Source organism: Haplochromis burtoni, unplaced genomic scaffold, assembly GCF_018398535.1.
Source record: "Haplochromis burtoni strain Fernald_Lab_line unplaced genomic scaffold, NCSU_Asbu1 Contig_263, whole genome shotgun sequence".
NCBI lineage: Eukaryota > Metazoa > Chordata > Actinopteri > Cichliformes > Cichlidae > Haplochromis > Haplochromis burtoni.
Window position 1 is genome coordinate 327,716 of NW_024582624.1, and position 17,990 is coordinate 345,705.

Here is a 17,990-nt window from a genome sequence, read left to right on the forward strand (position 1 = left end):
TTTGTTGTTTTCATTGTAAATCTCCATAGATTCTCACAGATTTATTACATTTTTATTAAGAGCACTGATTTTGAGTATAATTAAATAACAATGCCACAAAGATCACAATACTTAAGCCATGTGAATGACTGCACCTGTTCCACGAATGGGGCACATTTCAGGGGTGGACCCATCAGACCAGCAGCGTCCACTATCACAGCAACACTGCATTTTGGTCAACAGCTGTGAATTTTGGTTGGCGCAGCGCCCGTTCAGCAGGCTGGCGTAGCAATACCCACCACGAGCATCTGTGGGAAACGACACAGCAGGAAGTCGGTTAAACTAACCGCGCCGCATGGAATATGGCATGTGCTGTCTGCGTGTTGAGCAAATTGGCAAGAGTACAATCAGAAAAAAATGGTTGTTTTTGCTTCAGATTTTCCATCATTTGGAAGGTGGAAGCCACTTCCAATAGTCCTCATTTCCTATTTATATGAACCCTTCCTTCATCCTGCAGTTTTTGGCACTGTGTGCCAGCATGACTCACACTCAAGTTGCGCATTAACATAAATATATCATGTTTTGTTTCACACCCAGACCATCCGGGGCAGACTTCATGTGGAGAAAATGACAACCTAAACTACAGATCGCTTGCTGCAGTTCGACAAGATGTCAGGCACAGAACTGCTCGCAAGCAACCACGAGGTCTTAAGGGGGTCGGGCGAGAAGTGTGACTGCATGAGAAACAGACGAAAATGTTTTGGGCAAAAGTTTTCTGGAAAACGAAACACACAGACATTCCTTCCTCAGGAACACGCTCTCCTGGGGGGGAGTAATGTGACTGCATGGTTGCATATGTTTGTGCGTGTGTGCTGTATGCACGTGTATGTGTAAGAGGCTGCTCTGACCTAATTTTTTTCCTGCTCTGGTTTTAGGGCGAAAGTGAGCTTAACTAGGAAGCATTCGGGAGTTTTCTTTACGAAGACGCACATACATTTAGCGTTTTCCAGCTGTGTAGAAAGTCACCTGGAAATAAGACTTCATTTTACTTCTCTCATCACGTGCTCGCCACAGCTTGAAGAGAGTTTAACTCAACAAGTGACTATTGACCTAAATTCTACCAGCTGGAACTTTGGAGAGTTTCCTTTCTCTGCTTTCAGTGCCAAGAAGAACCAAAATAGAGTGGAAAAAGGAAAGAGAATGAAGCAGCATCTTTTGCTTTGTCTCCTATTTTGTCATGCCTAATAATGACTGCAACTATGAACCAAAGCAAATCACACACAATGAAACTTGCAGCTCTTTGGAGTGGGAAAGGGGACAGGTGGACTCACCTATACACCTGGATCCATCCACTGAGGTATAAAAGCCCTGGGGACATTTGCAGAAGTAGCTGCCGACAGTATTAGAGCATTCACCCACACCACAAATACCTGGAATGTTTGAGCACTCGTCCAGATCTGCGAAAGAGGAGAGGAGAGGAAAGTGAAAACTATCTTGAAATGTGAATTTCTCCAAAACTAGAGCATGCGTTGGCAGGAACAACGGAAATGAGGCATTGTCACAGGATATCAAATCCAGGGACCTCCGTACCTCTTCTGTTAGCACCATTAAACACCAAGCGCACACCATGGAGCACAAAAGTCTGCAGGAATAGCGCTGTGACTTCGACACATTTGAAATATTTCTTACAAAGTGCAGAAGTTTTCCAGTAATTATTTCTGGGCATTAAAATAGCACACATAAAGTAAAGAAGTGCCCGATTACCTTTACCTTTCTCTGAGCTTAGGCCTTGAAATTATTACATACACGCCTAACAGACAATACATTTCACAGGATCGATTTAGGCCTATATTTGTGGACGAGTAATAAAAATTTTCCAGCAAAAGCATTAAAATCCATGTGAGTCCCACAGCAGAGGGAGAAAAACGTGTTTTTATCAAGTAATCCTGAAACTGAGTCTAATTAGGATTCATGGTGCAGATCAACCATGTTGATTACAACTGACAGCAATAATTAATGCTAATAACGAATTTTAATAAGGTGAAACATTCAAAGCAATAAAACAGAAGTATTGTAAAGAAGAGACGTAAGTTAAAGATGAGTATTTCAATAAAACGAACACAATATTAGCCTCCCAAATCTAATGTCCATACCAGACTGAGTTAGTCTGGAGCAGCAACTTACATAGTCTAGCTTTAACATTTGTATAGAAGGGGGAAAATTCTTTTCAAAATTCATCAGCATTTCTTTCAAACATCAAAATTGAGTGTTACATGGGGTTACTGAGAGAAACCAGAGCGCTGCTTTGCTTTAATTAGGCTTTTTTCAAGGGAAGGGCAAAAATGTGGCTTATGTGTGGTCTTTCCTTACAAAGTAATAATCAGACTACCACGACTGAGGTGAAGTTAACCACATCTTGGCGGATGTGGCTTTTAACTGTCTCAACTTTTACGGATTTAAAAAATATCCGAAAGTCTACTCTGTCATTCAAGCTGACACCGAAAACCAGACAGTTCATGGCTTCACTGTTGCTTACCTTCACATTTCTGCGAGATCTCGTTGAACTTGTGCCCAGCGGGGCATTTACATTCAAACGATCCAACAGTGTTGATACAATTTCCGCCTTGACAGATGCCAGGGATGGCCTGGCACTCATCCACATCTGTACATGAATATCACAGAATTAATACTCTAACACAGACATTATTGTGGTAAAATAAACTTAGAAGAGGAGCAGGAAGTTAATACACATGCTGACTGAGTTTAACGCACAAATGTGAACAGCCTTGGATGTACATGGGTCTGTTTTTACAGTCTCTCTCTGACTTTCCTGAGATCAACAGTATGACAAACGAAAAGAAACAGGGGGAGAGGAATTTCTCCAGCAGAATGAACAAAAACTGCAACCAAACTGGTAAAAAAAAACAGGAATGAAGTGAATATAGCAAAAAAAAAAGGCTGACTGTAAAGCATCAGGTTCGATAGATTTATGATCACACGCACATGAAGACTAATGTACATAAAGATATTGCTTGAAAGGAGGGTCATGATGACGCCATTTGTGAGGTGACCCGGACCATCAGGTTTGTGCAGCTTTCTAATCTGTTACTTTGTCAGTGATGCTGATGATTAAATGAAATTCATTTAATGAATGTGACAGACTAAAACGAAGGTCTCAGGCTGGAAACCTACAGGAGGCTGTGACCTGATGCTGTCTCAGAGTACTCCATGTTCCTCTGGGTCCTGGCTCAGGTCCGCCTCCCCTGTGGAGGTTCTGATGTTGTTGGGTCTGGAGCAGGCAGACACAGGGCCGTCTTACCAGAAATGAGCTCTCCCACGTGGCACCGCCACTGACCCGTGTTACTGACTCTGACAGTCCCGCCGCAGCGGGCGTCTGCGGGCATTCCATACACATGTGGGAGGCACTGCCACCCACCCCAATTTAACCCAATTAGAGCTAATCCTCTGGAAAAGGGATGGTGGGCAGAGCTCAGGGGGTGACAGAGGGAGGGGGGTGAAGGCAGACAAGGAGGGAGAAGGAGTTAAAGGAAAAGATGGCAGCAGCAGCACACTACTCAAAGAACGCAGAGGGTAGAGGGAGAGTAACAGAGAAAAAGAAAGATAGGAAAACAGACTGGGAGGCAGAGACACAGAGGAATAGACTTTACCTTGGCATGCCCCGGTGCGGTGGTTTGGTATGAACCCTCTTCGACAGGGGTGAGGCTGGGCTGGGCACATCTCACAGGGGTGACCCCACGCCCGTCCCACTGTGGCGCAGCACAGAGTCTTTGTGCACACAATGCCCGTGAGCTGTCCTTGACACATCTGGTTATTTACTGAGGCAAAGCACGGCCCGGTGCGATAGTCTGCAGAGGTAAAAGGGTGATTTTTTTAAACCCAAAGCAAAAAGACAGGTTGTAAGATTAGGCCGAAAAAAGGTTGAAGCTGGAGCTTAAAATCACAGAATATGAACATTATCCTGAGTGAGTGAGCGAATGGCTGTCTGGCATACACAAACGCTCAAACTCAATGTAATCTCACATGACATCTACAACACACTTAGATTATAAGTGATAAAGGGCCTGCAGAGCAGACGGTAACGCACTCCATAAAGCATGCATTGTATTTTCCTGGCATTTTAATTGGTCTGGCTCTCAGGTGCACTGTTCGTGAGTGTGTGTATGTGTGCGCGTGTCTCTGTGAGTGTGTGTGTGTGTGTGTATGTGAGTGAGTGAAAGAAAGAAAAAAACAAGAGATAGGGAAGAGGTCTGGAAAACCTTTTAAAGTTGTGTGGGCGGCTATGGAGAGCAACGGACACAAGCAAGGACAAGAAAATTCAGTCTGTTGCTTCTATTATATGATCACCGGCTCATTAGTTACCGATGCTACTGCTATTCTGTAAAATGTCACATTTACCATCAGCAGTTTGCTACCTTTTGCGATTTTCTTAATAATCCACAATTGGCTGGCTGGCAAGGGTGTGTCTGTGGAACACAGTAGGTGATTTCCACACTAGCTACTACAGCCTAGAATTAAAACTAAAAGGCTAATAATAAATAACAGAGTGTAAAGAAAGTCCCTCCATCAAGACTATTCATCTCTCCTTCCCTTCAAATCAGATTCCCTAGAGCCGACTGCTTGCTTTATCTAACCCCTCTTTTTTCCACTCTCTCCTTACAAGTCCCAAGGAGTTTACACAATCATTTACTCTTATCAGGTGAAGGCCTGGAAGATGAAGATGGAACAGAGATAGGGGCACAGAAAAAAAGGGTAGGAAGGGGATACATCTTTCCCAAAAGAAGCTGGACATGAGCCAAAGACAAAAATCATTTCCACATTTCACAGCAGACAACAGACAGTAAGGAAAAAGGGAGACCAGTTCCAACAGCGCAGTCGTTTAAAACAAACGAGACATTGTGAGTTTCCCATGTGGACCGGGGCCCAGCCCAGTCCCGTCACGTGCACCCCAGCCTCCACCGTCTCTCTGCCTCTGGCACCAGTACTGTGTGAAACAGAACTGGGTCATCTCTCTTTTTCACTCCCCTCCTGCTCAGGCTCAATTGGAGACCAAATGCTTTTGATTCTTTGTCTACTTCTCCCTCCAACAAGCAGCTGAAAGTAGCGCAGTGCATTTACTCAAGCCCAGTTTGAAAATACTTGTACTTTACTTGAGTATTTCTATTTTGGAAAACCTCCATGAGACACTCCAGGATAATGTCTCTTTCTTGAACAATAATAACCTGAAAGTTACCAAAAAGTCAACAATCAGACTGCAGGCTAAACACAACCCAGTGCGACACTCCCATGTTTTGCCACTTTTGTGTTAATTCCCAGTTTAATTAATTTAAATTTGTGCTGAAGGTTGCTCCCTGATTGCTCATAGGATATGAGAGGCAGCCCACACCTTAGATGCAATCTGAAAGGCAAACGAGGGCTCTACCTCTTCATTGGTTTAATTTTTCATGCTGTAGTACATTCATGGGACCCTTAGCAAAACAAATCCAAGCACACATTGTAACACGACTTCACCTTTTTGCAAAAAATACTATATAATGAAAAAGAAATAACTTACATATGTTGTACAGCAGGGGTGATTCTAGGTTCAAAAGTTTAGGGGGGCTCAGCTCTCAATCATAATGTCAGCAGTTCCTAGTAATTATTATTAATGGAATATGCTGTTTACAAATGTAATCAACCCTTTTCACATTTACAAACCTAAATTTACTTAGATACACATTACAGTGTTACCTTCAAATGCAAACTATTTTAGGGTGGAGCCTTTAGTTAAAGAAGATAAGGAACCATTTGTGCCAAAGGAGACAAGATGAGAAACATACACAAAACATGCAGTGTTTTAATCACATAGAAGCAGCCCACCAAATCATCAGTCACATAAAGTAGCAATATTCAGTACAGACACTGGAAAATCACCCCAGACCTGTACATGAAGCAAACTGGTAACAAAGTTCTTTTACCAGTTCACACAAACCCTTCCTTTATTATGCCGAATCAGCACAGCAGAAGAGTGTTATAGTCTGTCACATCAGTGTAGTGGCAACCATCCTGTTCATGCCATGTTTACAGTGGTATGAGTCCTGTAAAATGCTACCATTCATATCAATACGCTCTGTTTACAATGTCCAGTGGCGTTTTTTAAGTGTCCTACTGCAAAACATGCAAAGCATCCATGAAGTACATGAAAAACTACTTTGAGAAAAATAACTTTTTTTTCCCCAGCTAACTTCACGATTTGCTCCCTCGTTCTTCCTGTCCATCCTCTTCACTCAACTAGCTAGGCAAACAGAAGCTACAGCTTTATAATTTTGGGTGAATTTGTCTACATTTACTCTTGTTTCTTTTTGCTCTCTCTCTTTGCTGTTTTCATTTTGCTCTCTCCCTTTTTTCCCTCTCTATACTCCTCTGTCACTCTTTGTACTATCACCCAAAAGCTAAACATTACAGTGAATAAAAGACATAAACGGATCACTTTCAGTTTATAGCAATATTAAAACTGAATACAGGCTTTTGCTGGACATAGACAGGTAAGATCATTTTAACTTGCTGTCACCTGGATCTGGAGTTGTACTGTAAACAAACACTGAAGCCCAATTCGATCAGAACAGGAATGAACATTTTTTAGCAAACAAAAGTAATAAAGTATATCAGCTCCTCGGCTGGCAACTCCAAATATGTTTTACTCTACGTTAGCTAATATTAACACTATTTAGAGAACAATTTAAACAAAATAGGCACTTTATATGCATAACAATGCAATTATGAGAAGAGTTTGAACTTTTGCTATATTCCAGTTAAAGTGTGTTTTAAATCTGCATCATTGATTTGTGTCATTAGATTACCTCTTCGTCTTCTTTCTGCCGCAGCAATGAAAGTCTTATTAAGCGATTAATGACAAGCCAGGCTGTTGAAGCAGCAACACCTCTGTGTGAGCGCACTGTAACATCATGACATCAACAATACTGGACATAAAACCTGTTTTCATCCTATCCTGTACTGTCATCAATGGAAAAGTTAGGGGGGAAAAGTTATTACTACTATTAATATTTTTTTTAGGGGTGCTCTGATAAAAAACGGGTCTAAACTCACCCATGTGAGTAGTAAATTAAAGCACTTCCAGCAGTTGATTGGCTAGGCACAGCAGAAATAACGAAATATCGAAATAAGTAGGTAGCAGAAAAGCTTGTCAGTATTAAAGCCAATCAATTCATCTATAATATTCTACCCTTCTAACATAATTCATGTTTTACAAGTTATCCTCTAATAATGAAGCTGCCAGTCAAGCGATCACATCTGATTTGAATAAATGTCTCTTCATAACATTTTTATTGGAAAAAGCAGCTAGACTGTAGATAGATAGCAGTGGAAAACAAGTTACACCAGCAACCTAACAAGACACTTGCAAATATGAGATTCCGTAAATGCGAAGCTGTGCAACTTGCTTGCTCTAGCAGAGCTCGCCAGTTCTAATGTGGGTCGGATTTGTGAAACTAAAAAATTTCAGCATTTGCAGTCATTGTTAAAATATGTTGGAGGAGGAAAATGGTTGAGCAGACTGTAACTTCTGAGGAGTGGAGATGTGTACATAACCTTTATTTTCTTTATTGCACAGAAGGACAAGAATGTGATGGTAAAGTAGAAAAGTCCAGGACAAAAACAACTCCACTGCTGCTAACTCAACATCAGCTCTTTGCAAGCATCTGCAAAGACAGCATGCTAACACAAAGCTAGCAAAGAACCCAGAGTGATGGTAGAGCTAAAGGTATGCAGACTTCAGCCCGGCAGCCAGAGCTTGAACTTCAATAAGTAACAAAGGCAGTAATAATTAATCAGGCTTCACTTCTAAAGCTTTAGCTTAGTCAAGACCAACCTGTCCACAACTGGTAAACAATACCAAGCAGGAAAAAACACAACTAGTCAAGTTAGATTCTTTTGCATTGTTAAAGTATTGTATGGTCAGGAGCCAAAAGCTAACAACTGTGAATTGCTATAAAATGGACAATCATGGTAACAATGTAGAATCAGTTGAATAAGGCCCTGGTCACACTGATCTAGAGACCAGTCTGCAACCATCTGGCAATCAATGGTCGTGAGGGGAAAATCAGTATTTCTGCACCAGTTGGCAAAAAGCTATTTTTCGTTACTTTGGTTGCTAGTATACTGCTGCTGTTGTAGCTTGATCAGAATTGACGGATATGTCTACAAACACAAATACTCAAACACACAACTCTCAAGCAATGTGTACATTGCGCCACGCAAGAAACCTCAATACCTGCTTGACATTAGCTTGCTAACTCATCAAGAGTGAGAACATGATGACCTCGATGAAGACCACTAGCCGAAGTGTGCTCGTCAAGCAATAAAGTTGTTTATCACACTTCAAAAATTGCTGACGCTTCAATGTCTTCAAATGTTATCATCTTCTCTAGTCACCTTGAAAGTTGGCAAAGTTGTGCTTAACTCGGTTTGTATCAAGAGTTGCAAAACCAGCCATATGATGTTATTAAAATCACAGCTATGTCGCCTATGTTGCATGTTATCAATACAAGTATTCATAAGTATCAGTATTGATAAACAGGATCACTATTGATATCAATTAAATCGCGGTGTATCAATAGGTGCCACTGCTTTAAAAACAAAAGAAGAAATCATAAAACCAATTTTTATACTTCACTGGTAGCCAGTGACGAGAGCCCAGCACAGGGGTGATATGGTCTCCAAACTGCAGGAGAGATAAGGCTTGACTACACAAAAAGAACTGCAATAATCGAGGTGAGAGGGGGAAAAGCATGAACTATGAAATCTCCAACAGAAGGAAATGGTTATAATTTTGCAAGTGATCAAAGAGCCAGTGCTGACAGGAGTGGAATGATTTTTTTTTTTTGTGAAAATCTAGACTAGAAAGCCAAAGATTGCTTTAAAAAAAGATATATTCAGGGGGAATTTTCTCCAGTATTTCCTGCTTTCACTCTATTTTCTTAACACAGAAATTTTGCCTAAGTTACTTAAGGGATCTACTAATCAAGAATGTTCTGTTTTAACTAACCGTGAGCCTTATTTTCTATCTAACACTATGTGCCTCATCTAAAATAACAAAGCGAACATCTCTATGTAGGCAAAGCAGTTTGAGGAGCTATGGAAAGTTTTCACATGGAGCCCAGGCTGAGTGAGTGCAACAGGCTGTATAAAGAGAACTCAGGTTTCTCTTTTCATCAAAAAAAAAGGTTGTTATGTCTTATTCACAATGCTCTAAGTACACAATCTAACTTGATATCTGCTTATTACAGCTCTTAGCTGAGGAGAGTGAGTGAGTGTTAAGGCAAAAGATCTGAGCACAAGATAAAGTAGATCCAAGCACTGCACTTAAACAGTCAGCTGAGGTAAACAGGGAGAGGCAGACAGCTGTAGGGTGAAAATGGTGTCATTTCATCCGTCATCTTACTGTCTCTCTGTGAACTGCATACAGCTGGGGGATCCACCCATGTCCTGTACATCTGGGAGTAATCGCACGTGCTCACACACAAACACGCTCACGCACACATGCACACACTTAAAAATTCTGCCCATGTCCCAACTCCTCATCCCCACTCCAGCCAGCGATGATCTCAAAAACACAGCAAAACTTGCAAAATGTTACTCTTGTTTTTGCCCCAGTTTGGAAAAACGTGGTGAGTAGCTGCTTTAGCTCCTTCAGTAAAGAAGTATCTTAGCTTCAAGACTTTGCGTTGACTCTGATTCGTTAGCTCTTTAGTGTTTGTTTTGAGGTTTGGTTACTTTTAGAACACAATAGAAATGCTCCTTCAGTGCCCGGCGAGTTTATGCACAATAACAGCATCATCGAGAAAAGAAACGAGGGAAAGCACGACGGGAAGTGGGTAAAAGAGTTTCCTGGATTAACTCCAGGAACACATACACAAAGATATCTGCACACCTTCTCCATATCCACCCTTCCTAAGTTTTTCCCTTGCAGATGGTGTTCATTACATACACCTTACATGCTTTTATGTGTGTGTAATTTGCGTATGTTTGTGAGATTTGTGCATGTGTGTGTTTCATTGCACGTGTTATGGGTCTTAATATTTGGGTGGGGCCTTCCCTAATGGCATGTCAGCAGATTTCTCCATCCTCCCCAGACTAACAAATTGAACTCAAACACACACAGACATACACACTTGGGGGTGTCAGTGAGATGCTAAGAGAGCCCCTCAGCTGATTGACCCACTTCCCTGTTGTGCTCTGGCTGCTGACTTGTTGACTGTGTAACTCACGTGTAGCACCATTTCAGGCCAGTCTTTCCCCACCGTCTCAATGGTGTCATACTGAAAGCTCGACTTTATTGCTCCACAGTTAAATGACTCTACAGCCGGAGCACGGAGCCCTGCATGCAATCACCAATTCCACATTCCAACCTTAATCATATTTGCAACGAACAAAGAACACGTTCATGTACCAGACTGCATTTCCACTGCAGTCAGCTGTGCCTGGTGGTGGGACGACTGGTCAGCAGATCGCCAGCCAGTTTAGCACACACAGCTCAGTATGTTCATGCTGAGCCATGACAACGTCATGATAACGCTACAGCCGTGAAAACCTCGACCTCCTGAGTTTAGTGACTTCTGGTCACATGACGTGTGTGGAAAGCTTGTGTTCTTGCTAATGCGATAAGACAGAGCCATAATGGGACGCAGTTCTGTAAACTACATTAAGAAAACCCTGTGGGGTGTATGTATACATGTACTTTATGCATCTGTTTGTATTTATGTGAGAGCACAATGTCTTTCTCTTGGGAGGTAATGGATTATAGCCAAGGAAATTCCAGGGAAAGTAGCTTAACCAAAAATGCCACTGAATGCATCAGCCAACTTTCTCTGCTTCACTTAATTATGACCTAATCTCTATAAATATACATTCACTGGCCACTTCATTAGGTACACCTTGCTAGTATCGGACTGGAGCCTCGTTTGCCTTCATAACTACCTGGATTTTTAGTGCAAAGTTTTAAACAATGATACCTGGTGTGGCCGTCTGCTACTGTAGTCCATTTGCTTCAAGGTTCAACATGTTGTGCATTCAAAAATGCTCTTCTGCATACCCATACTGTTGCCTTCCTGACAGCTCAAAGCAGTTTGGCCATTCTCCTTTGACCTCTGATATCAACAAGACATTTTACCCAGAGAACTGCCAGTCACTGGACCTTTTTTCGTTTTTGGACCATTCTCTGTAAACACTAGAGAGGGTTTTGCAGGAAAATCGCAGTAGTTCAGTAGTTTCTGATGCATGCCACATGACAAAGCCACTTAAATCACATTTCTTCCCCATTCTGATGCTCAGTTTGAACTTCAGCAGGTCATCTTGACCATGTCTACATGCTTAAATACATTAAGTTCCTGCCATGTGATTGGCATACTAGATAGCATAATTGTGCAGCTGAATAGGTGTACCAAACAAAGTAGCTAGTGAGTGTAAAAAAAGTTACCTGAAGAAGGTTTCGGGTCAGATATCTGCCTGGCTAGACCAGAAGCCCAGAAATACTATTTAAGGCTCTATCATCAGATGATAGCCAATCAGTTCCCAGACTGCGCCCAACAAAATACCAGAAGAATAGCCAAAAAGCAAATTTATGGATTTCTATTTATTTTCTATCCACTATTTCTCACTAAAAAGTCAATCAAATGGAGGAAAAATATCATCCCACATTACCCTTAAAAGTTGAAAATACATATTAATTCAGTGAAATACAGTTAGCTAGCTTGTAATTCTGAGCTGTTTCATTCATATCCTAAACGGACATCTTCAAAGTGCTGACAACAGTTGAAGCTAACAATAACACAAAGAAAAAGATGCATATTATCAAAGAAAAGATGTAGAGATGAATTATTTTTTATTTTTCCACTATTTATACTCATCACTACAAAATCATCACTTTTATTGATTTGTTCTGGCTTTCATCATCTTAGATTTTGGCTAAACATGAACTGGCAATGGCATAAATGGATAACTCCATACAGTATATTACACTATGTTAAGAACCTGACTGAAATTGGAAGGTGGTCTCTAAGTAGCTGCCCGAAATACGCAAGTATACCTGTTTCACTCATTTAAAAATGGATCATCTCCTTGAATTCTCATCACCTTACATGGCGAATCAAACAGTTAAAAAAGTTATGGCCCCCTTCCCTCCCAGTGCATAATTATTTTGTCAGAAATAATTATATAAGACAAAACATGTTTTTTCCTTGTGCTTTTTTGTGTTTCTTGAAAAATATGACTATTGACAAGTTAATTTGTTGAAAAAAAGGCTTAATTTACATTCCTGCAAAATCTCACAAACACTCCAAAGACTCCGCAGCAAAGAGTAGAAACCCAGCAGACAAGTGTTGAGCAGCCAGATAAGTTGTTATTAGATACAGGCTAATGAACATACTAAAGTAAACCAATAGGCACATCTTCAGTTGGACTTAATTGACAGGCCTCCCAAGCATAATTAGGATCTCGGCTTCTAATCCAAATATTAGTTTTAGTAGGTCACCATTTTGACCTCTAAAGGTCGTCAGCACAAGCACAAAACATGTACACTGAAAAAATGCTCACATTTTTGTTCAAACATATTGCAGGCTGCCCTTGGTTTGCGTGTGCTTGTATACTTTGGAGACTTTGCTCACATGTGCCAGAGAGCAACCACAGGAGGTTGGGAGGTCTTCAGTTAACAAACAGCTCACATTTAGAAAGACATTACATTCCCCAAAGCGTTGTTTCAGAGCAGATGTGGAAAATAATGGTAATTTCTGAGCTTGAGCTTAAAATGCAAATGTTCCACAACAAACCACATTCCTGGAGCCGATGGCATGACTAAGCAGGAATTGCCTTCAGTCAAAAAAAACAAACAAAAAAACACAACCACCACTCAATATCAAGTCACGTTTTTAAAGAAGCAGCACGTGTGCCTTTAAAAACTACTTCAGCAGCAGTGAGAAGTGAATGTAGAGCACAGGAACAGTTTCATGTAAAGTGAAGGAGGAAAATTCGGAGTAATGCGGTGTGGCGCTCATTACCTCGCTCGCACTGAGCTCCGGTGAAGCCGTACGTGCATACACATCTGTTGGGAGCCACACACCTTCCTCCATTGAGACAGCCATTTTCACATACCGCTGGAGAAGAGAGAGAAATCGACAATGTCACAACAGGAGGACACCGCTGTGTAGACGGGGCCAGGATTTTGTTTTTGTAGGGTGTCACCAAATATAACTGATGCAAAGTGAAGGAATTCAGTAACACAATGATGTCACTAGTTGTGGTTAGGTGGAGCAAGAAATGAGCATCAAAAGTTTAGGCACATGCTCTTAGCTTTAAAACCATGGGAAAAAGACACCCAACCTACACACAGTGATCCTTTTCTATAGTGAAATTTAGTAAGCACAGTCATGTGAAAAAGAATATTTTCACAGGACTCATAACTCGTGATTTAATACCAAATAAGCTGTATGATATTATTAGTTTCTCACATTGTTGTGTAGCATTTCTGACCCATTCTTCTTTACAGTGTTTGCTTCAGTTCATTGAGGTTTCCAGGCATCTGATTATACTTTGCTCTCTTAAGGTCCTGCAGCAATATTTTAAGGAGGCTGATATCTAGACCAGCGGTCCCCAACCCCCCGGGCCACTGACCGGTACCAGTCCATGAGTCGTTTGGTACCGAGCCACAAGAGTTGAGGCTCGGCTGTGAAATTCATGGTTTTTCAGGGTTTTTATCGTTTTAAAATCATTACTTTTTTATCGTTTTTATCGTTAACTCGGTTTCCCTGGGTCTTTTCCCATGTGTTATGAATAAATCTTCTTTTTTTTGGTTTATTTTGTTGTATTTATCTGCGAAATCTTCAAGGCCAGTCCGTGAAAATATTGCCGGACATAAACCGGTCCGTGGCGCAAAAAAGGTTGGGGACCGCTGGTCTAGACTCTAACTGGGTCACTGCAGCACCTCAAGTGTTTTCTTTTTAAGCCATTTTATTGCACATTCAATGCTGTATACTGTCAGAATAATGATGCTTTAGCTGTCAGAGAGATGGCCTCTCATTTGACTCTAGAATACTTTGATATTCAGAGTTCATGGTCAGCTTAATGGCTGCAAGGCACCCAGGTCACAACACAAGCCCAAATCATCACCTCTCCTCTACCATGCTTTACAGTTGGTGTTAAGTGTTTGGTTTTCACCAAATGTGGCGCTGTAAATTACGGCCAAACCTCTCCATTCTGGTCTCATTTGCACAAAAAACATTATTCCAGAATTCCTTTGATTTGTTAAGATGCAAATTTTCAACCTTAATCTGTGCTGTTCTCTGACCTTGTGATTAGCTTGTCTGTCCAGTCTTGGGACGATTGTGGCGCTGTGTTAACACACATCTCAACGCTCAGAACAGAAATCTGCCAAAACCTCTGCTTCCACAGTGCTCACACTTGCTGATGATCAGTTAATCAGGTTCATTTGATTAGCAGCACCTGAGTGCTACTTATTCTTTGATTTCCCTTGAAAGCAGTAAGGCTTTTTCACATGACTATACACAGTGTTTTAATTAGACAATAAATTCTGTTCTTGCATTCATTAGCTCTTTTTTCCACCCAAATAAGAGTTGCCAGACTTGCTTCTAGAGGGCCTCAATGTTATTGATGCTAAGTTTTACTAAATAGCACTATTACAAGCTTGAGGGTAAAACAGAAACTCTAAGAAATAGAATTAAAAAGGAGGCAGATAATGATGAAGTTATTCAGAGTAATGTGTTTTATTATGAGCCTTACGTTGTCCACAGTGGTTTCCCACATAGCCCTTCTGACACAAGCACTGGTCCTCTGCACATGATCCCCCATTCATACACCGAATGTTACAGTGCTGGACTGTGGGAAGAACAAGACAAAGATACACACACATGAACACAGACCAGCGTTAGGGTTCAGTTCAGTGTATCCAAACACATGCTGCAGATTATATTTACGACATCAACAAAACTGACACTGAACCATGTTTCTTAAACGTTATGCTTCTAGATATTTCCTAAAAAAATTTATGGTGTGTAAACAGATGAGCACACCAGGTTGAAGTGCGGTGAGCTGCAAGGGAGCGACATAGAGAAGATGTTGATGGTGGACATCTTCCAAAGCATACACACTCCCAGTCGACACTTACACACACCCGTTCACAAAACCCACAGGACCGGCGGCTAGTATCAAGGATGTGATTGCAACATATATCAGTTGCTTCAGTCTTAGGCAGTTAAAAGGGATGCGTTCAGGTTCTTTGCCCTGCTATCTCATATGCTAGTACACATAAGCTGGTGCCCATTACTCATGATAAGGAGAAAAAAACAACTGTGATTTTTTTAAGTGCCAAAAAATCAATTCGATTGCAATTTCTGTAATAAAAGAAAATTTATATAAGATGGCATATTTTCTGTCATCCATTACTCCTATTTGCATAAATCATAATTATCTTTGTCTGTTGCCCCCCATCCAGCCACCCACATTATATATTACAAAACTAATAACACTTCAATGGAGCTGATTCAGAAGAAAAGTATATGAAAATGGAGGTGAATGAATGACCTGACTTGGATCCACAGGATGGTGCGATCTGACCATTGGGGCAGGTGCACATATTGGGTCTGGAGCAGAAACCATCTCCACATGAACTCCGGCAGATGGCTGCAAATGAGAAAATGATACTCGGTCAAAGAAAATACAAGGCCAAATAACAAAGCAACGCTCACGTCACGGCGCCAGGACTTGACTTTATTTTGCGTTCGAGAAATTCTGATGTTGTGGGTCTGCTGCTTGTCAGCCTGTCCGCTGCCGGTTTTGAATTTCAGGTTAGAATTTCAGTTGTTGCAGCTAAAGCGCTGATCTTAACCTCATGCTAAACTCTCTTCTGTAATATTTCAAACACAGACCACAGTCCAAAGAAGGCCAAATCTTTCTTTTTGCCCTGATCGTGCTTTACTTGTAGAAGCTGACTTGGCAACGTTGCTGCGCTATTTTCTTCTGTGAATTTTGTTACCATAAATGTTATGTGTTTTCAGTTGGTGTCGTCTGTGTTGCTCTGTTGTTCTCTTTCCCACAGACTTTTGTTGGCATGGTCCACTTCCCCCCCAGAGTCCAGCCACTGAACCCTACTCCATGAACCCCACTGCTAAACAATGTCATTAGAGCTGCGACCGGCATCCAGCCAGCGCTGCAATCACACAGCTTCTCAAACTCTCTTGTCTACTAAGTGAGTGAAGGCAGGTGAAGTTTGACAGAGCAAAATGTGGAGTCAATACAATTAATGACAAAATATACCTGAAAAAGTAACCACAGCCAGAGAAATAGACCAAATAAATTTTGGATAAAATAAATAATAACTGAAATTTATGGCAAAAATTGATTTAAAATTGACAATGAGAAGTGCAAGTAGACTAATAGAGGTGATACTCACGAACAATGCACTGATTTCCTCCAGTCAGAGTCTTCCAACCTGGGCAGCAGTAGGCGTTGTTTCTTGAGCCGCACACATTTGGGCTGCAGACGATCAAAAAGTGTTGATCCATGTCAAAAAAACTCAAGTATTTTCAAGACAAGTCCTTTAATTAAGATATATATCGAAGATCTGTCCAAGTGGGCTTGAAATTTGGCACACCAAACACTAATTACTCTATATTACTTACTTGTCTACATATTATTGAAACTGATGGTCTGTTTCTTGAAGCTTTTAAAACAGGTGGCAGGAATAATGGCACACTGCTCATGGACACTTTAATAGAATGGTAGTTGGGATCTGTCTGTGTTGTCCAAGCACAGCATCCATATTTTGTTAAATACACAAACACTGAGACCCTCCCAAAAATACTAACAATCAGGCATAGTGATAGATCAGGTGAGCCACAAAGTAAAGATAACCTGTAATCCCTGCTGATCACCTGATGAGCTGATCTGAAACCAAGTCCACTGCACCTGTACACAAGGCTCAACATACTTTGTAGAACTTCACTTGGTAAAAACCACACAGAGTGAACTATTTATGCTTCTTTAGCCCAGAAACAGTAGCTGCACATCTGCAAGCTGCAAGCTGCTTTGCAACCCACCTTCATCTCGACTTCTCATTGTCACCCCGTTTCTTACTTAATACCAAATTTTTTGTCACCATGTGCCAGTAATAAGCCATGTATTACTGTAGAAGTAAATGACAATCTTAATCACAGTCTTTTGTATGTACAAAGGAACTGCCTGAATCATATCCTAACAGTCCTCAAAAAAAAAAACCACAAGCTGTTCATTGCTTTTACTTAGAAAGTTCTTGTGTGTGCCTGTGGTTCCCAAGCTTTTTTCACATGGATCTGATGTTCCCTTGCACAAATGACAGAACTAATTCTTTCATTTCTTAACTTTTTAAGTATCGAATAAAGCTGTCTGGTGTTCGTGTGTAAAACAATGTAGGGAACCACTGGAATATGCTATGATGTGAGCACAGCCACTATAAGAAATTTACTGCACCTGTACACAAAAAAGTTTTATCTGACATGAAAGTGAACACCTAGTCCGTCCTCCCACCTACAGATGTTGAGCAGGTCGACATATGTGAACTTATAATCAATTTGCATACATTGACCAAGGGGTCAGTATATACATAATGTACACTGTAACTCAAACCAGACAAATGAAGCCATTTGGATGTTGGAAACAGTGGTAAGTCTGCATGACACAGTATGCAGCCTGTATGCACTTCCTGCACTGAACCCAGATGTTCAGATAGATTAACTTAAAGCATGTCAAATAAAAATGCCTGTGGAGAATGCTCATTGAGTTGTGTGACCTTCATCAGCTGTTTGCTGTCATCACTGAACACAAACGTTCTTTCTTTTCTGTATTGGTTTCCTCCTGTCTGTCTTTCCTTTCTGTCGCTCTCTCTTTCTCACACACACACACACACACACACACACACACACACACACACACACACACACACACAAAACCTC

At 41.1% G+C, this 17,990-nt stretch overlaps 1 protein-coding gene across 1 annotated transcript in view; it reads right to left on the bottom strand.

The window, feature by feature from the left end:
* The window catches only part of fbn1 (fibrillin 1), a 62,018-nt gene that overhangs the window by 42,671 nt on the left and 1,357 nt on the right, over window positions 1–17,990 (bottom strand). Inside the window, exons 3-10 of the mRNA XM_005939134.3 lie at window positions 16,454–16,536; window positions 15,586–15,684; window positions 14,785–14,880; window positions 13,047–13,142; window positions 3,648–3,845; window positions 2,516–2,641; window positions 1,311–1,436; window positions 135–287 (exon numbers count right to left, since the gene is read on the bottom strand). Coding sequence (XP_005939196.1) covers window positions 135–287; window positions 1,311–1,436; window positions 2,516–2,641; window positions 3,648–3,845; window positions 13,047–13,142; window positions 14,785–14,880; window positions 15,586–15,684; window positions 16,454–16,536 — 977 coding nt within the window. The remainder of the gene's footprint in view (window positions 1–134; window positions 288–1,310; window positions 1,437–2,515; window positions 2,642–3,647; window positions 3,846–13,046; window positions 13,143–14,784; window positions 14,881–15,585; window positions 15,685–16,453; window positions 16,537–17,990) is intronic.